This window comes from Typopeltis vanoorti, chromosome 5, assembly GCF_054136105.1.
Source record: "Typopeltis vanoorti isolate ZY-2024b chromosome 5, IOZ_Tvanoo_1.0, whole genome shotgun sequence".
In the NCBI taxonomy this organism is placed as follows: domain Eukaryota; kingdom Metazoa; phylum Arthropoda; class Arachnida; order Uropygi; family Thelyphonidae; genus Typopeltis; species Typopeltis vanoorti.
The window spans coordinates 65,909,469-65,930,777 of record NC_143553.1 but is presented as its reverse complement, the minus strand read 5'-3'; the positions used below and the strand labels follow the sequence as shown (position 1 = coordinate 65,930,777).

The 21,309-nt window shown below is 37.6% G+C and overlaps 1 protein-coding gene across 1 annotated transcript in view; it reads right to left on the bottom strand.

The window, feature by feature from the left end:
* The window catches only part of 5PtaseI (inositol polyphosphate-5-phosphatase A), a 458,282-nt gene that overhangs the window by 369,316 nt on the left and 67,657 nt on the right, over positions 1-21,309 (bottom strand). Inside the window, exon 5 of the mRNA XM_090393013.1 lies at positions 12,958-13,021. Coding sequence (XP_090249139.1) covers positions 12,958-13,021 — 64 coding nt within the window. The remainder of the gene's footprint in view (positions 1-12,957; positions 13,022-21,309) is intronic.

The following is a 21,309-nucleotide window of genomic DNA, read 5'->3' as shown; positions in this document are numbered from 1 at the left end:
AACTCCACGAACAAAGCCCGAATTCCAATGCCAGGGTTCTTCAACACCTGTTCCTGCAGATTTGCGAGGAATTCTGCTGTACGAACGCAATCAGATCGTCTGCTAGGGATCTTTCTTCTTGCTACATCCTCGTAGTCACCATTGCAAGTCTCTAGTTCATGCCTGATTGTTTTTACTGTATTCAGGGAGCATTGGGCAGCAGTCGTAATATCCTTATTTTGATGGCGGGCACGAATCATCATGATACAAGTTATTCTCTTCCATGATTCAGGTGGGTTCCAGCTATCCATCCTTTCTGACATCTTGTATATGAATGAAGAAGGGTCCAAACTTTTAAATGAAGAGAAGTGTGTGTTAATACATGTAACTTACGGAAAAATATAATTAATTATAAATATGTCAAATTTATCCCGAACACCCTGTAATTAGAACCACAAGGTTTGGTAAATCATACATAATAAGAAACACAGCTTACAGGAAAATTGATTCATCATTTATACAAAAACAATGATATAACAGGTGAAACATCCCAATGACAAAATATATCAATGGGTAAAAATTTTTTAACATAAATAAAGATGCCTCTGGAGTGAAACCAATACTGCTGAAAAATCAAAAACTCACTTCATTAGTGATACGACAGTCTGAAGTTTTGGTTAAGACTTAAGTTATTGATACTGATTCTTCTAAAAATCTACATGTCAATGAGAAAACTACCTGTAGATAGCATAGACTATCAGCCGAAAGATTCTAAATGGGTTTTTCAGTCAAAAGCAGATCACTAATATATATATATATATATATAGAAGGGAAAAAATTAGGTTTAAGAATTTTCCCTCGTAAGAATAACTCCTTTCAGGTTCTTCAACTTTGCATACTGATGCATGACAACACATAATTCTTCAACGGAATAAAGGAAATTTAAGACTCACTATCATGATTCCCCACCCCCTTTACCAAGAAATTTTAATTCATTTCTTAAATTTAGAAGGAATATAATTAAACTCTCATTTAATAATTCTGACATTTCATCTCTATCAAGAGATATATAAGCAAAACCACAAGGTATATGTCAGAAAACACAAAACAGAAATGAATAGCATAACGTTCTAAGATAGTAACTAGGCCTACAGTCATGCATAAAACTGTCAACTCCTGGAGCCAAAGAAGTTACTAACTTCTGGAAAGCAGATAAGAGCAGCTAACTTGATGTGAGTATAATAAAATTAGTTTAATCCTTTATCCAAGCGTGAGCAAACAAAGTTTGCACCTGAAAGTATCTTCAGGACTGGGGTAAGGTGGTACAACACCAGGACAACTCGTTGCAAAGGTGGAGCAAGCTACCAACACTCCTATCTCAGTATCTCCCATAATGCAAAACACATCTCCTTACGGATATGTCTAATGTTATGCATTAAGGGAAGGGCCACTACCCAGACTAGTTTCGACCTTTATTGAGGTCTCTTCAGTGGGAGCCAGGCCCAAGTGGAGATACCAGGCAGAAGCATTAGCAGGTCATCTCTACCTATAGGAGTTGCCAAATGGTGTGCCACCCTTTTTTTAATAAATTCTCTGGATTTAGAGAAAGATGTTGAAAGTTTATTTTTCACTTGGTTAGAGTATAATAAAATTAGTTTAATCCTTTATCCAAGCGTGAGCAAACAAAGTTTGTGCTTGAAAGTAGCTTCAGGACTGGGGTAAGGTGGTACAACACCAGGGCAACTCGTTGCAAAGGTGGAGCAAGCTACCAACATAATTTATTAAAAAAGGGTGGCACACCATTTGGCAACTCCCATAGGTAGAGACGACCTGCTAATGCTTCTGCCTGGTATCTCCACTTGGGCCTGGCTCCCACTGAAGAGACCTCAATAAATGTCGAAACTAGTCTGGGTAGTGGCCCTTCCCTTAATGCATAACATTAGACAAATCTGCAAGGAGATGTGTTTTGCATTATGGGAGACACTGAGATAGGAGTGTTGGTAGCTTGTTCCACCTTTGCAAGGAGTTGCCCTGGTGTTGTACCACCTTACCCCAGTCCTGAAGATACTTTCAGGCGCAAACTTTGTTTGCTCACGCTTGGATAAAGGATTAAACTAATTTTATTATACTCTAACCAAGTGAAAAATAAACTTTCAACATCTTTCTCTAAATCCAGAGTAATTTATTAAAAAAGGGTGCCACACCATTTGGCAACTCCTATAGGTAGAGATGACCTGCTAATGCTTCTGCCTGGTATCTCCACTTGGGCCTGGCTCCCAATGAAGAGACCTGCCAGTTACCAGAACCCGAGAGAGCTCCTATTCCAGTCCTGTTACAACAAAGGTGCCATTGCTGTGGATTCCAGTTGCCATTTACAAGATCCCGAGAGAGAGGTCCTATTGCAGTATCTTTTGGTAAGAACCCATACAGTTTTTCTTTCGTTGGTTTTCATTGTGGCTTCGTGCCAAACGGTACAGGCCTGTCTTAAGGTCTTCCCTTTTCGGGGACTCAACTTTCTTTTACTGTGGGAAAAATATTTGCCTTTAAACAATGTCTAAATTCTTACCAAGAGTTCGTACTCTCGGGATTGAAATTGACCCAAGCATAGAGAAAGCGACGTTTGTGAGAGCTCTTCTCAACGTCACAAAAGCAGAAAGCATTTACGGGCTTACCCCTTACAGGGGGGGGGGACGATTCCAAATAGTAACGAACAACATAGAGACAAGAGAAACGCTCCTTAAAGGCGTAGAATGTGAAGGGAAAAAATACCTACCCTTCCTAGTCGGGAGTATTTTAAAATCCGTAAAAATTGACAGGTTTCCTCTAGAATATCTAGAGAAAGGGGAGGAAATCATTAAAACCATTTTCTCCAAGTGGGGGACTGTCTGAAACGTAACAATCGGATAAGACGCAGATATCCCAGAGTGGAAATCAGGGGAAGTGAGCATTTCAATCGAGATGAAAACAGAGGTCTCTAACTTGATTTTTTTAGGCTCAGCAAGAGTAATAGTCAATTATCCAGGTGTAAGAAAACAATGTTTTCAGTGCACCGCTTTGGGCCACCTTAGCGCTCACTGCCCGAAAAACAACATGCCGCTACTGCTTATCGACAGAACACACACTGAATCAATGTGAGTCACCGTGCCGTAAATGTGGGAACACATCCCATGAAATAGACGTTTGTCCTAACAGGACCCTTGCAGAAAGAGCAGGAGGTGCCATAACACCTGCGGCAGTAGCCATTCCAGTAATCAATCCTAAGCTCACAACACAGGACTCTCAAGCTACAGGCTAAACAGTAAACGAACCACAAACAACTGAATCAGAAGAGTTTCCAGCCCTACAACCCCCAGCTAACGCGACGCCTACGTTAGGAAACCATGCAATAAGCGGGAACAACGCAGTAGGAAACACTAGGAAGAAAAAGAAACGAAACGCTAAGAAATCTCACACCATTGAAATGGAAAGCAACAATAACAGCACAGAAACAGAGGAAATGGAAATCAATACCAGTTCAACAAAACGACCCATCACGCCAGAAGAAGGAGAAATGAAACGAAATAAACAAGACATTGAAAGCCAAATAGAAGCCTCAAGTTCGGAAGAAGATGAGGAAGGAAATGAGATAATAACACGAAACAACAAGAAAATGAGGAAGAAACCTCATCAGAAGAGGTTTCTGATGAGGTTTCACAGAGCAAGGAAACGATCCAAAACCAGAAGATACAAATACCGGTTCTTCTCACCCCATTACAAAACCGGTAGAAGGAGAAAATCCCCCATACGAAAATTCGAATATAACAAGACGAATCCTACTCGATCTTAGGGACAAACCCGAGATAAGGCACAAAGTCCACACAGCTATAGAGGAAAAAGGAGACGCTTGTTTGCAATGTAAAGGCAAGCTAGATAGTCTTAGTATATGGATGAAGTGGGATAACTTCAATTACCACCGAACGAAATGGAATGAAAGCTTGAAGAGAATATGGAAACTAAATGATGAAGAGTCAGTACAAGTACTCACAGTGATGGAAAACGTAGTAAAAGACTTTGAGATAGCGATTAAAAATTGGAGGGCAAATATGACCTAAAAGAAAAAAAAAAAAAGCCCCTTCTAAGTTTTTTTCTTTTGGTTTTGTTTCTGTGTATCCACACTTAGTCCACATAGGAGGGGGTAGACCTGAGAACCCGAGCTGCGAAGGCCTACAGCGAGGCGGTGCAGCTCCTTGTGGGCTGCATCACTCGGGCCGGGCTCTTCCCCCAACTCTCGGTTCTCTGGGTGATAAAATCCACCTCAATACGGATCCCGTTATCGCAGTTTTATTTTTTTATTTTATTTTATTTTTTTCAGTTGTAAGGCATAGTCTAAGAATAATCTAAGTTCCAAATTTTAACAAACATTTTTCTTTATTTTTTTAGGGGTTACGAGATGACGTCTCCAGACACCTAGATTAATGTAATCGAAAGTTATGTTTTTTCGGGTAAAATGAAATGTAAATTTTAAGTTTTTTTTTTCGAACAGGTGCAAGGAGATTATGTTTTACAGACCTTTTAGCCACAACCTCTGGGTTATACAGCTAAACAGGTTGACTGAGGCCTCTTTTTACCTCCTACTATCCTACTCTACCTTTCTTTAACTTCCCCTATTACTACCGGCTGACCCTCAGCAATCTTTATACTCCAAAGGCTGATGATGAAAGACATGAACTCCCATTCTACCTCAATAAAGGTCGAAACTAGTCTGGGTAGTGGCCCTTCCCTTAATGCATAACATTAGACATATCCGCAAGGAGATGTGTTTTGCATTATGGGAGATACTGAGATAGGAGTGTTGGTACCTTGCTCCACCTTTGCAACGAGTTGCCCTGGTGTTGTACCACCTTACCCTAGTCCTGAAGATACTTTCAGGCGCAAACTTTGTTTGCTCACACTTGGATAAAGGATTAAACTAATTTTATTATACTCTAACCAAGTGAAAAATAAACTTTCAACTTGATGTGAGGTTTCAAGGGTAGATGCAGACCACAACTCTTTACAAATCTTGACTGCAATTTATTGTTATCATCATGAGACCTACATGGAGTCAAAAGACTTATTGCAGGAGGTCCTACTGTAACATAAAAAACTCACTAAACCATGCCTTAAACTCATTCATCATCTCAGCATGCACCACACTCTCAGGCAATGCATTACAATCACCCACCAATGACCATGGCAAAAACCTGCTGCTTTGCTCACCCACTCCTTATGCATCTTACAGAATGGCCTCTTGTTCTCGCTGGTTCTATCAAAAATCTCTTGTACTTTAATATGGTAATAACCCTTTACCAACATATATGTCTCAATCACACACTTCCCTCTTTCCTCCTCCTATCTACTAGGTTCTGCAAATTACATTTCTTCAATCTTTCTTCATATCCAACATTCCAAAAACCACCTTAGTTAACCTACCCTTTCCAATATATCGTCTCCCTTCTGCTAGGTCATCAAATCTGTGTATAATAATCCACATGTGGCCTGATCACAGCCTTATCACAATAGAACCATAACATCCTTACTTCTACTGCCAATATCTCTCCATCATTGCAATAATCCTACGACATCCTGACAATTTTAGTAATGTAACACCTAAATTTTAGGTCCTTATCCACCATTACCCTCAGATCTCTTATCCCCTCCACCTTCTATATATCTCCACTAGTTTTATACTCTGCATCCCATCTCTGTTTCCTGAATTTTAAAACTTTGCACATTGCAACAGTGAACTGGTGACCCCATTCAGTTGTCCACTCACCTTGTCTATTCAAGTCCTCTTGTAAAGCTATATCTGCTCTACTTCTCATAGGTTTCCCAACTTTGCATCATCTACAAAGAACTCCACATTCCCATTCAAATCCTTCCCAATATCACTAGCATGCAAATTAAACACCAATGGCCCCAAAACAGATTCTTGTGGCATACCACTAGTGACTTTCCTCAGTCAGGATATTGCTCTCCCATACACAACTCACTGATACCTATCAGACAGCCAATCTCCAATCCAGTGCACTATATCAACTTGTTATGCTGCAGTCTATCAAAAGGTTCTGCAAAATCTAAATATACCACTGTATATGCACTCTCACTTGTCCAATGCATTACTCATATTGTTGGATTAAGTAAGTAGATGTAAAACATGATCTCCTTTTAACAAACCCAATGCTGTTCATCAAGGAGAATGCTGCTACTACTATCACCCGAATTCTGAATCTTGGCACCAATCATTTCCAACACTACCACAATTCCACAAACTGCTCTATAACTTGAAGCCTCTGTCTTATCACCTTCTTCATAATGCAGAACAATTATGTCCTCTTTCCACTTCTTTTTAACTTGGCCCACTACAAGACAGATAATGAATCAGTACATTAAGACAGATGTCACCTCACTGGAACATTCCCTCTAAATATTCAGTGATGTTATCAATCTCAACCACTTTATTAACATCAAGTTTAGTTTATTCCCCATATTCTTGCTTGCTCACCATCAGTCCCTCTTCCTTCTTTCCTGCAGTACTCAAGCTTCATATGTCACACTCATACAGATAAAATATCTTTATGAATTGCTCATCTAATATCTCAACTATATCCTTTCTAATGGTTATCATTCCACTATTTTCACTGACCAATATTATACTTCCATAATCATTCTTTCTTTTACTGGCCAAGCATATTGAAAGAACTCTCTCGATTTTTTTTTTTCTCATTAGCTAATTGTTGCTGTTCAAACTGTACTTTTTGCTATCCTTACCAAGTGAATCAACTTCCTGGCTTGCTCTCTGCACTACTCATAGAACTGATTATTACTCTTATTTTATGTTACCACCATAATGCCTTCTTGCAGAATACATGCTTAACTTCTTCGTTCAACCATTTCACACTTCTCTTATTTGACCTCCTGATCCTTGGAATACATCAGACATTGTTTCTACTAAACATTCCTTGAATAGTGCCCAAGCAGCAGTGATCACCTTTCCCTCCCCTCCCATCCAATTGCTGATCGCATATAGCTCCAAGTTCCCTCATGAGGTTTTCATATTCATCAGCCTTGTAGTTTCGCATATATTCTTGCCCTAGAGAAATCATCATATGACTGACTGATTGACAATCTATGCAATGAATTCTGATCACTCTCACCAACTGGAAAGTGATTAGACACCTCCAATTACAATAACATATTTTGATGAAATGATCAAATTCAAGATCATCAACCCTCATGTCTTCTATTATGTGCTGTATTAAGACAGCTGAACCTCAAAAATTTTGTTCTCTTTGTCCCAGGACACCATTTCTTCCTTCCAATCTATACTAGCAAAATGAAAAGCACCCTTTTCTTAATTGCTTATATAATTCTTTCTCAATGTCCTTTGCATTATCATATCTACAGAAACATCTAATTAAATATTTTCTTGTCCATATCCACCTCACACCATACTGCATCAAAACTGATACTGCTACTTTCTCTTTGCATGGGCATAAGTCCTCTGCGATTATCAACAGAATTCCCTCTCCCTTCTTGCCCTTTCTATTTTTCTCCAAAACATTATACCCTTCCATCTCTATCCCTGTCAAGATGCCATCCTCATCCACGCATGTCTCCTTTATTTCCTTATTTAAAACAGTTCCATTCAATTCACAGGAACTGCTCATCATCTTAACTAGCACTAGTATACATGAGCAACACACTGACTACCTTTCCTACTATTCTATTATTAAAAAATTTTCCTCTCTTCATACTTCGTGATATCCATTCTCCTTGTTTCCAATAAAATCATTTATTTCTACTACTCTAACTCTTTTTGCTCACTTACTCATCATTCTACTTCCAGGACAACAAACCTTGTGCACCCTCTCATTCACCATACCTCTTCTCTAATAACTGAATTTCATAGTCTCACTTGCAAATTATCTTCCATTCATTCCTCTTCATTATTCCATGCATATCTACAATCCAATTCATTTACTCTACAAAAATGTCATCTCTTGCCTCATCTTCGCTAATTCTGCTTTCAAGTCGTGCATTATTTTATCACTGTCATTCACACCAATGCTTTCTGTTTGCTAATCACATTCTTACACTCTGCATTGTTGTTCACACTTTGTTCGGCATAATAACTTCACATTCTCTAGTCTGATTCAGGGACGCCTCAATGTCTATTATTATGGTATGCTTAATGCCTACCCATACTAGCTTAACTCTATGTAGAGGGGTTTCTGGATACTAAGAAGCAGTATTGCAAAGAATTTTAATTCATTCCGACATTTATTCTTTGTCATATAACAAATCAGGATATTGGTTGGTGTACTACATGATATTTCCCAAAAGAAAAAAGAACATCTTTTTGATTTACAGTTTATCATACTTGGAAAAAACCTATAAATGTGCAAAATTCACATTAAACTGTAATGAGAATCTTGGAAACATTCCATGTTTGGTCTCTAGAGCAGGATTTCTGGACTATGGAAAAAAATAAATAAAACATAAAATTAAATAAAATAAATAAAAATGAAAAAAAAAAAAATCTTTAGTCCGTTCATGGTATGAATGTATCATAGGTTTACAAATAAACCTTTCATGGATGGGAGACAAAAAAAAAAAAAATGTATATTATTATTATTCTATTATTATTCCGGGCAACTCCAAGGAGTCAACAGACTCATCGAGGGAGGCGCTAACATCATGTCAAGAACAACTATTTGACATTCACACAGTATCTATCATACCTCACCTTGAACTCATTCACGGTCGTAGCACCCACCACAGACTCTGGCAGCTTATTCCACTCATTCACCACTCTCCAAGCAAAAAACCTAGCTCTAACGCCCTTGTTAACCACATTCTTGCCCAGCTTCCATGCATGGCCCCCTAATCCTCCCACCACCAGTCCTATTTTCAAAAATATCTTCTGGATTAATCTTATAGTAACCCTTCAGTAATTTGAATGTCTCAATCATATCACCCCTTTTCTGCCTATCGACCATATAGATTGTGGAATGAACCTTATTCTCATAAGGTTCATTCCACAGACCTACTATCATCTTGGTCACTCATCTCTAGATCCTCTCCACTTCCTCCCCATCATGAAGAAACCCCCTGGCACCCATAACTGGGCACAGTAGTCCAGATATGGTCTTATCAAGGCTCGATACAGAGGAACAATAACTTGTTTGTCCCTGCATGTTAAAGTATTTTTCAGAAGCCAAGTGATTTGATGAAATGATTTAGCCACTTTTGCAATGTGCCCCCTAAACCTCAATTTCCTATCCACCAACACTCCAAAATCCCTGGCCTCATCAATCTCCTGGGGTACGGTTCCACCAATGTGATATACTGCTGCTATTCTTTTCACCCCAAAATGCATAACCTTAGGCTTTGCAACATTAAATTGACATCCATTTTATTTTTCCTAGCCCAGTCCTCCAAACTATCCAAATCAAACTGTAAAATTTTGACATGCTGTGCACTCACAATTGCTCTACCCAACTTTGCATCATCAGCAAACAAGTGAACACTTCCTCTCAGATCCTTTCCTATATCATTGATGAATAAATTGAAAAGTAGTGGTCCAAGAACAGAGCCCTGCAGCACACCACTAGTCACAAGCCGTCTTTTAGACTCCACTCCTGAATAAACCACTCTCTGGTATCTCTCCATCAACCACTCTCCTATCCATCTCACCAACCCTATATCCATCCCCATCTGCTCCAGTTTACTGATTAGGGTTCCATGTGGTATCCTGTCAAAGACCTTGGCAAGGGTCCAGTAGAATCACTGTAAACCCATTACCCTTATCCTGTTCAGCCGTCACTGTGTTATAAAACGTAAGCAAGTAACTGAGGCATGATCTACCCTTCACAAAACCATGTTGTCCCCCATACAATATCCCATTTTCATCTATCCAATCCTGTATTCTTTTCTTGACTAATTTCTCTAAGACCTTGACAACTATTCCTGAAATGCTAATCGGTCGGTAATTTACAACAGCAGTCGTGGCACCACCTTTATGCAGTGGAACTATTTTCCTTTCTTTCCACCCCCTCGGGACTAACCCAGACCCGAGACTCGAATTAAACTAATGGTCAAGGGTACTGACAATTCTTTAGCTGCTTCTCGTACAACACGAGCTGGTATACCATCCAATCCCACAGATGTATTGACATTGAGATTATGCAATAGACTACTCACCTCCACTTCATTCACCACAATTCCCATATAATCTACTGGTTCATTCATTTCTGCAATGTCACCACCTGGATGATATATTCTCGCAAAGTGCTCACTCAGTAACTCAACTATATCAACTGATTCAGTTACCTCCCTACCATTGGCATTCTTTAAAATCATTATGCCATGTACATTTTTCCTTTTACTTGCTACATATCTAAAAAACTGTTTAGGATTCTCTTTAGCCTGCATGGCCAATGCTCTTTCGTAATCCTTTTTTGCTTTTCTTACCACATTCGTTACCCTTCTGGGCTGCGCTTTATATCGTTCATGTGCCTGCCGGTCACCTTTCTCCTTAAATTCCCTCCATAGTTGTTTCTTTTTTTGCAGCTCAAGCTTAATGGTGTTATTCATCCATTTAACCCCTACTTGATTTATTATTCGGACTCTAGGTATACAGGTCAGCCATTACTTCATGCAAACACTTCTTAACTGCTTCCCATGCACTATCAACTTCTAGTCCTTGCAGTTGTACATGCCATGGCACTGAACCAATCAAACTCCTAAGCTTGTCATACTTTCTAGCCCGATAATTCCACATGTACCCTGTCTTAATTGTAAATTCCACACCTTTAGCCACCTCCCAAGTCAAGACCCTATGATCACTCTCACCAACTGGTGGCAATGTGGTCATATTTGTTATAGCCAAATCCTCAGATGTAATTACTAGGTCAAGCACTCTCTGATCCCTAGTATTTTCCATTACATGCTGTTGCAGATAGTTATCCCTTAATAACCACATAAAATCCAATTCCTTCCTCATGTGTGTCCTCTCCTCACTGCAATCAATACAACCATAGTTGAAATCTCCCATAATAATTACCCTCCTTCCACTCATTTCTTCTATTTGCTTGTGCATACTGTCTCCACCATCTTTTCCATCACCTGGTCTATAGCAGCACCCAATTGTATATTTTGTTCTGCTAGCCACAATCTCACACCAAATGGCCTCAAATGTGCTCTTTTCTCTATCCTGCAATTCAACTTCTATTCTCCTTGGCTGCAGCTCATCAGCTATCATCAACAATACTCCTCTCCCCATTTTATTCTCACTGTCATTCCTGAACACAATCTACCCATCACATTCAATCCCACTAGCTATATCATCTACAGTTGGCCATGATTCACTAATGCCAATAACCTGTGGTCTGGAAGTGCCAACCATGGCCAAAAACTCTTCCTTCTTGTTCCTAATACTCCTAGCATTAGTGTACATGAATTTAAGACCCCCATTAGCCCCATCCCTACCTTGATGCCTTATATTAACTATCCCATTCTGATTTGTTGTCCTTATTCGTCCGGGCATATTATACTCATTCATACATTCAACTGCCTCCCTAAGGTCTGTATATCTACTACCCCCCCCCCTTAACAAATCTAGTTTCCCTGATTTTGCACATCCACTACATTCAGCAACACTTTTTCAAGTCTCCTTACACCGTATCCATTCAAATGCAAGCCATCCATCTTATATAGATTCTTTCGCCCATCGAACTCACTCCACACGTCCACAAATTCCACGCCACTCGTCATACATAACCCACGCATAAAGTCATTTGAAATTATGGCCCTGCTTTTAAACATTTCACTGTCATACCGCGGCAAAAGACTAATCATCCTAACTCTCTCACTCTTTTCTTTTGCTACCTCAAACAATTCATTCAGGTCCTCTATCATTTCCATTTTATCGCCTTTCAAATCATTCGTACCTGCCACAACAATGATTTCTTTCATCCTATCCTTTTGCTCTCTAATAGACTCAGTAACATCCTTTATGGTCTCACCAGGTTGGTACGATTTTGTCAAATCCTCTACTAACACACCTCGTACTAACGAGTCTCCATACAGCACTCTCTCCTTCATTTTGTTTACGTTCACACTCATACGCATATTTTTCCTATCATACTTTTTATTATTGGCTGGTACACTCAGTCGACTTTTGTTCAGACGCTCTAGCTGCTGCTTTGCTCTTTGTATCACTCCGCTCAATAACACGATCTCACTCACTGAACCTAAGATATATATATATATATATATATATATATATATATATATATTTTAACACACTTTACAACAGAACCAAGAAAAATCATCATTGCCTAAAATGCAATGTAATAAAATGTAATAATAAAATGCAATTGCCTAAACTTGCAAGTTTACAACACTTTTTTTTTTTTTGAAGTATAGTTTAACTATTGTAGTTCAAATCAAGTTGTTTTTCTCACATTTTTTTTTTAGTACGACAATTAAAATTTGAATATGTTGTCCTATGACATATCCAGGACAATCCAACGCATCTATTTACATACAGAACACACAATACACAAGCAGATACATCCAAAAACAATTGCACCATCCACCTTCCCAACAATATGGCAACCACTAGCCAATAGCTACACTTATCTTCTCTTCAAAGGATCAACTTCATTCCACTATCATTAAGAGAAGTCTAACCTTGAAATTCTGTTAGTTTTTAGCCTGGTATTCTTCTTAATTCTGACTAAAACACAGCCAGAATTATGAAGCTTATTTTAACTGATCCCGATTTTGCAGTCTTTTTGTGAAATATGTAGAGATATTTGTAGCTACATAAATATTTAATTATAATCGTTTTTATCCCTTAATAAACAATATGAGTAATAAGTTACAAAATATAAACTTTTCTTTCTGAATATAATCCAAAACGTGAAAGTATTTAAAGAAATGATTTCTCACCTTTGAAGTCCCAAATTTGTACATTCTTCAGAGAATTATGTACGAAGTACAAATTTCCAAGCGCCTAAAATCATACAATTTAGTAAGGAATCTTCTTATTTTAAGAGTAAAAAAACTTTGATAAAAAAAAAAAAAAAAAAAAAACAGTATAATGAAAGTTTTTAAGCTTCATCTCAATATATATGTCTTATTAGGTAACCATTAAGAAAGATAAATTATCTGCTATACTAGAAATCAAACAAAATACATCCTTGTTGAAGTATAAAAGATCATCACAGAAATCAATGGAATAACTCACCATTAACAAATCATCTGCTCCAAATGAAACACTGAATCAAAATTTAGGGGCAATGGATATATTTATTCATTAAATTAGTAAATGTGCATGTTCTCAAACCAGTTTGCTGTTCTGTGGGAGGTAAAACAGTTCCATGCAAGGTGGTGATGATGATTATGATTTTAATGGCACAAGGACAGCTAAGGTCATACTGTGGTACACAAGGTAAGACAATCACACACATCAATGCAGCAGCAGAATTTGAACTTGTGTCCTGTTGGTTGGGAAGTGGGTACGTTAACCACTCAGCCAAACAGGCTGGCTGTTTTCCATGCAAACTAAAATTCCTAATGATTCCATTTAGACCCCCCCCCCTCTTCCAAATGAATTTTTAAAGGCATTTGTAACAGATGAAAACAATTTCTGGGAGAAAAAAATCCTGCTACCTCTATATGAGATGGGACCACTTTCAATTGAATAAGTCTATAAATAAAGATTATGAATAAGGTATATAAATAAATATTTCAATCTAAAACTTCTTTGATATAACTGATAATTCAAATGGTAGAATAACAAAAATAGATATGAACTGCATGCTACAACAATATAGTACAACAGATATAAGGTTGATACAAATATACAATTAAAAATAAATAAATAAATAAAATAAAAAAAAAAAAAATATATATATATATATAGTTTACAGTACATAAGAATCAGACATTCTCAAATTTTTGGAAAGGAAATACAGCCATTCCAGTTAAGGCAATGCAGTAGTAATAGAAGTGCTTAAGCATAATAATAAACATTGAATAAATCTTGAAAATTTGAAAATTTGAACAAATATTAAAAGAGAGTAATGAAGGACTACTACATTACCCTAACTTTAACCAGAATGATTGTTTACTTATCAAAAATTAGGGAACGTCAATTCTTATTAACTGTAAATGGTACTTTTTTATCGTATATTTATACCAACCTTATAGAGCCTCTGTAGCTCAGTTGATATAGACAAAGCCCTTTGGTCAGAAAGACCTGGGTTTGATTCCTGTCCATGATGTGAGGAAAGGAGCCTTTATTTGGTCTCTTTCAACTAAAGGTGAGTTAGCTGGTCTCATATGGAGGTAGAAGTTTTTTTCACCTAGAAACTTGGGTTGTTCATCCCTCAGAACACGCAAACCAGCCAGTGAACACGAACAAATGAACACACACACACACATCTACAATCATAAAATACATACTTACTCCCTCATTAGGAGGGCTCAACCAGTGGAGGAATGGGGTAATCCCATATAAATAAATAAAAACTTACCTTATAGTTACTATATTATACCACTTCAGCAAATAACTTTTATCTCTTTAGTTGTGAAATGGGAAACTGAGACATGGGTTTCCCAACATCTGTTGAATCAGATGTTCAGAGTATTTTATGAGAAAATATGCATATTCACTAATACTATTTGCTATCTGATCACAACACAGAAAGAGCCTAGACACCACTGCTATTTATTCTGTGTAATGAACATTTCTAGCTTTTCTGAAAAGTCAAAACATGTAATAATATACCCATATGAGACAAATCTAATGGATCCTGAAATTGAGGCATCGTGTTCTCATTAATCAGATCGACATTTTTGGCTGTCAGTTATGCAAGTACCTCATTTGATAACCCAAACCAAGCTGAATCATATTGTGAGAGATCAGAAGATAAAAAATCTTATGATATAGACTGCAAGGTTGAAACCTCCTCCAAAAGGGCAGAAGCATTGCCTGATTTAAAAGTACTGCTTAAATTAATGTGAACAGAATAATGGAAACAATGGGGAGAAAATCAGAGAAGAGGAAGATCAGATGAATGCATTCGATTACAAATGCATCATAGCTTAGTTTGAAGGCCATGATTCCACAGCCTTCAAACAAAGTTATGATAGAAATAAGTATTCCTCTTTTCCAGTAACATATTATATTCATATGAAGGAATCCCTAAGAATATGGCTTTGTTTCTCCTTAACTTTTTCACTGCTGAGAAAACAGAAGTCAGCCCAACTCTACTCTGATTTTTTTTTTTTTTTTTGCAAATTTGCTTTTATAATTTAAATTAAAAAATAATAAGCCTCTGCAGAACATCTACAGCAACCTCAAAGTGATAGCACTTAAAATGGGCATGCAGACTAGCATCACAAAATAGTATTACTTTTATATTTATAACTGCATTATTATAAAGCAAAAAGGACTACTTCAACAGAGTTCAGTGCCAGGTTTGGCATCCTCCAAATATGAAGACTGAAAAAAATTCTCTTGTCACTGCCCCCATGTACAACTTGGTTTAATGAAAACTATTAAGGTTCCAAATAAGAATAATAATGATTTCTGACATTTAAATGACAAATTCCCAAGAATAAGTAAAGCAAAAATTAAAATTGGGCATATGAATATATGGCAAGCTTTTAGTTTCGTGGGATTGATGTTTTATTTATTGAAAATTATAAATTTTCAATAAATAACTGATGTTTTATTTATTGAAAATTATTTAGTTTCATAGACTTAATGATTTATGTTGAAGTTTGTGAAACAAAAACTAAGTGACATCAGAATGCAAATAAACAATTTAATGAATAAATTACTTACATACAAGCTGACAATTTCAACACTTTAACAATACACAGTCAGTGAAGACAGGGAATGAAATGACCTCGATAATAATGAGGACAGTCATGTACTTGAGGGTAACGGTGGTGCTCTTTGAGGTAATTTCTGTTATTAATATTGATGGGAAGCTAGAGCAATGTGCCAAAATCTATGCAAGATCAACAATAATTTCTCTGATTTAAATGAAATTTGTAAAATAATAAAGCTTATTTCCATGTGATGAAATTGCCTGCCTCTAGGGCATATTATGCTAATCCATTTTTTTGGTTGTCCATATCAGATGTATTTTATGTTCTTTCATTTCTGACCAAGGTAGTCCCATCCTGTCTCTCTAAAATACTGAGTTCCACAACACCATCCAGGTAAGGGTATCTACAGTATCCCCCAAGGACACCATCCAGTATTGCCAGGATTCTCTATCTTTGTGTGGAAAATAATCCTGGCAATTCTTGATTTGTCTCAGGAAGGCAGAAATTCATTCAGAGGCTTGTATACTGTTCTAATTCTATGCTGTTTTAGGAAGAAGCTCAATTTATCTATTGCACTTTTGTATGACCATGTGTATATCCATGTATGGCCCATGGACAAGATACTTAAATATTTGTGCCACACTTTCCTGGCCAACAGCTATAATTCACACAAAAATAGATAAAATACTACATAGCCCATTACTTCTTCCTCCTCTAACACACACGAACAAAACATCACTATTCTGATTCCCTATCAGAGGAACATCAGAAAATACACTCAAAGTACTAATAAAACATGGTCTATGCCACATGTTAAATTAGCAACTCTGATCTGCTCTCCTAAGGATAAATTCCATCCACTATCCTGGAAAGTATGAGGTTCTTTGTGACGGTTACTTGGCCTGCTATTGGCAGAAAGGAAGATCTGTTAACTGTCTCTGAGGAGAAAAAATACATTCGCTACCATTATTACGGCAAGTCAGGACTGGCAGACCATGCTTTGGACACCCCCTTCACATAGGATTAGATGGAAAAAAAAAAAAATGTGCTATTTAGTAGTAGTTTTTTTTTTTTTTTTTTTATGTTGGGCCCATATAAGAGAGGTTGGCTGGTCAACCTATAGTATTAAGTACCATATATGAGTAGTGGGTTGGGGAAGGAGGAACTCGTTAACATTCGATTTGAAAGCCTGTATATCGTATTCCTTTGGAAATACCTCGGGGGGGGGGGGGGGGGGGGGATACTGTTCCACAGTATAGCAGTAGCAGAGATGAAGGAGGAGGAAAAGAAACTTGTTCTGTGGGTTTCAAGGTGTACTGTGAAGGGATGTTGGGAGGTGGCTGTACATGTTCCAATGGGTTTAGTACAGAGTGGGGGAATTATTGATGTTGTTTCAGATGAGTATTTTCCATGAAAATATTTGTAGAATATAAAAATTGAAGAGACTAAGCATCTATGTGAAAGTGTGGGGGGGGGGGTCGGTAAGAGATGGATCATTTATCAGTCTAAATGCTCTCCTCTGTATTGAGTCAAGCATTTTGAGGGAGCTTTTAGGAGCCCTGCTCCAAATGTGAGAGCAGTATTCGACAGCTGGGCAGATTTGCAATTTGTATAAGGTTAAACCTGCTTTGAAGTGAAGTAATGTCTTGAGCGAAAGAGAAAGCCAAGTTTTTTGGAAGCTGAGGATGCAATGGTTGTGATGTGTTTATGCCAGGAGAGGCCTGATGTCATGGTAATTCCGAGAAGAGAAATTTCATCTTGTCTGGGGATTTGAGTGTTATCAAAAATAATACTGGGGGAAAATGGTTCTTTTTTGTGGGAAATAAGCCAGAACTGGGTTTTACTAGAGTTGAAGTTGACGAGGTTACCTGAGCCCCATCGGAGGATGTTTTGGAGGTCTGCGTTAAGGGAAGGTGTCGTTGATTCTCTGTGGGTTGAAGTGAGTTGTGTAGGGTAAGGTTTTTCAAATGAAAGGGAGGAGTGCAATGAAACCAGGAGATTAACTTTTTCTGTAGGTGATGTTGCAATTGAGCCATCTGGGTATGATAGAGGTGGGAGTAGTGTAGGGCAAAATTTGCGACCAATTGCTTTGGCAAGAGACCAAAAGGCATGGCTGCCGCTATGACAGGCTGCAAGTTTCTTGCTTTTTGCTCGGTCAAATTCTGTTTTGGACTCATTGATGATTTTTTTTGCATCTGTTTCAGGCTTCAGTATAGGCATTGAAGGATGATAGAGTTCTTAATTTGAGCCAGTTGTGGTATGCCTGGTTTTTCATTAGTACAGCCTTGGCACATCTTTTGGAGAACCAGAGTTTGGATAGGGGGAAGCAGTTCAGAGTGGTGTGGAGAATGTATTTTATAATGCCAGTGAGGATTACTTTTGGTGATGTGTTCAGTGTTTGGATTGGAAAACTGCAAACAATAGTCCACCCATGGGAATGAAGCATAGTAGTCTCGGAGGCTGTCCCATTTGGCACTGATATAGTGCCAGACTACTCTTATGCAGGTGTGACTGTGTAAGCGCTGTTGCATGGGACAGGAGATGAGCATTGTGGTCAGAATTACCCAGGAGGCTCACTACATTCAATTTATATTTGGAAGGGTCATTGGTAAGGAAGAGATCTAGGGTATTTGGCGAGTGATTTGAGTTATCTGGTATTCTGGTCGGCTTGTGAACTATTTGTGTAAGGTCGTTGCTGATAGCAATTATTATTTTTAGAGTCAGCCATGGCTATGAAGAATTCTCCTAACCTGAACAAGTATGGTTGCATGAATTTGCCAAAAAAGTTGGGAGACTTATCTTAAGATCAACTCCTATATGGCTGTAACACTTTTTTTTATTATTTTTTTAACAACATTAGAAGGTGCCATATTAGGACTGTACATCTTTTGTCCACTGCAATTTGAATTGTCTGACTTAATCATGGCTGCACGTAAACTATAACATGCTCTAAGTTAAGGGGGATAAAAATCCCTTATTGTTTTTCAGCCAGTAAGCGAAACTAAGATTGAAAACTACGATCTGAATGTTTCATGCCGACGAACTGTCGGCGGATCCAAGTGTAAGTGACCACTTGGTAGTGCCACACCAAGGCAACTCGTTGCAAAGGTGGAGCAAGCTCCCTCACTATTCTTGATATTTTCTCATAATGTAAAAACACACAGCTCCTAGGAGATGTAGTACTGTTTTACATTATGAGGAGAGGTCACTACCCAGACCGGTTTCAACCTTTTTTGAGGGCTCATCAGTGAGTAATTAGACCTAGAATATCAGAGTTTAAGTGAAAAGTGAGGGATCTTGCTCCACCTTTGCAACGAGTTGCCTTGGTTTGGCACTACCAAGTGGTCACTTACGCTTGGATCCGCCGACAGTTCGTCAGCACGAAACGTTCAGATCGTAGTTTTCAATCTTAGTTTCGCTTACTGGCTGAAAAACAATAAGGGATTTTTATCCCCCTTAACTTATCAACCTTGCCAGAAAAAAATAGCCATTTGGCTTTTCATCTTAATTATAACATGCTCTTTTTGTGCTCTGAAGATGCTGGTTTGAAATTGAGTGAAATATAATGCAGTTAATAAACTTTTTTTTTTATAAATTAGTTTGTTTAGTGTTCTTAATATCATTAAAATAAGATATAAATACAGTGTATGTATTGTCTGGTTGGAGGTAGAAGTTTATTGCTCTTCTTCTTCTTCCAAAGCATGGTCTGCCGTGGACACCCCTTCACACAGGATTAGATGGAAGAAAAACGAATGTTCTATTTAAAAGTTGTTACAGATCTAAAAGATTATTTTTTGAGTCAGCCATGGCTATGAAGAATTCTCCTAACCTGAAGAAGTATGGTTGTATGAATTTACCAAAAATTTGGGAGACTTATCTTAAGCAACTCCCACATAGCTGTAATGTTTTTTTTTTTTGTTTTTTTTTTTTTACAATATTAGAGGGTGCCTATTTTGGCACCCTCTAATATTGTAAAAAATTCATGGACAAAAGATCTAATTTAGATCTTTTGTCCATGAATTGTATTGTTGTATTGTTTCACTTGTATTGTTTCACTTACTCATTGTTGCATATACACGTGGTGTTGTGCTCTGATGATACTGATTTGAAATTCAATGAAATATAAACAGTTAATAAAACATCTTTTAATAAAATTATTTGGTGTTGTTAATACCATCAAAAAACAAGACATGAATAACTGTCAACACCTAAGCTTATCTGTTAGATTGGTAAAACTATAGATTTTAAAGTATTCATTTTTCAGCTTGACATTCATATTAAGATTTTTAATGATGGATATAAACAATTCGATAAACTCAAACTAAGCAAAAATATGTTCAGCAATCCACTGAATATTGATACCAAAAGCATAAATCTCATTTATCAAGTGGAATTAAGTGGACTTCAAACAGATGACTTGAATAGAGCTCGAACAGAAACTGAAGAATTATTTAAACTTTTTTCCACAGTGAAATACGCATATTTAAGAGATGTGGGATTAAAAAAAATATTATTCCATGTTTGGAAGTACTAATACTATGCAAAGGGCATTTTCTGACATGACATATGTCCTTATGTCTCCCCCCCCCCCTCACGAGGGTATATGCCAAGAATTTGATAATGATGATGATAAAGTATGCAAAATCAAAACGCAGGAACAGTATTAATAATGCTACTGCTGAACAATTACTTCAATTCCGTCATGGTGATTATCGCAACTTTTATATCACACTTTCAATAACAAGCAACTGGACATGCAACAACTTTTAGGAGTTTAATTGTTCAGAGTGCACATATTAACCCCCCCTAACCGGCCATGACGTCTACAGATGTCCAGCTAAATCTGGATACGATTCTGTAACACCTACTGAATAACATATATAAGAAGTGCAATTTGGTCTCACTATTTCATCCATCTTGTCGGTAGGGAGGTTAAATTCAAATCTTTAAGCTCCCTAAAAGAGCTTAGAGGTTTAGTAAACTAAGTAAGAAGGACATCTTTATATTTGCATAAAATTATACATGAGTGTGTGTGTGCTGAAAAGTTGCAATAATCACCATGACGGAATTGAGGTAGAACCATGTAACTGACATATTCGCCACAAAGTGTTATACACTTGCTACAACATTGCTGCATCATTTGCAATCCTCTGAGAAAAAGGTCTTTACCTTGTTGCACAAACCAGTCCTCAGCTGCAGATATGACTTCATTATCTCTGGTAAATTTTGTTCTTTTCAAGTGCTTCTTTAAATTTGGGAATAGGAAATAGTCAGATGCGAACAAATCTGGAGAATAGGGTGGGTGAGGCAGACATTGAAAGCCCGAGTTGTGTATTGTTTGCTGGGTTTCATGAACAGCATTAACAGGTGTGTTCTCCTGAAAAAGCAACCTGCCTCTGCTCAAGTTTCCCCACAGCATTTTTCCTTCAGAGCTGTTGAATAAACTGTGCTGTGACT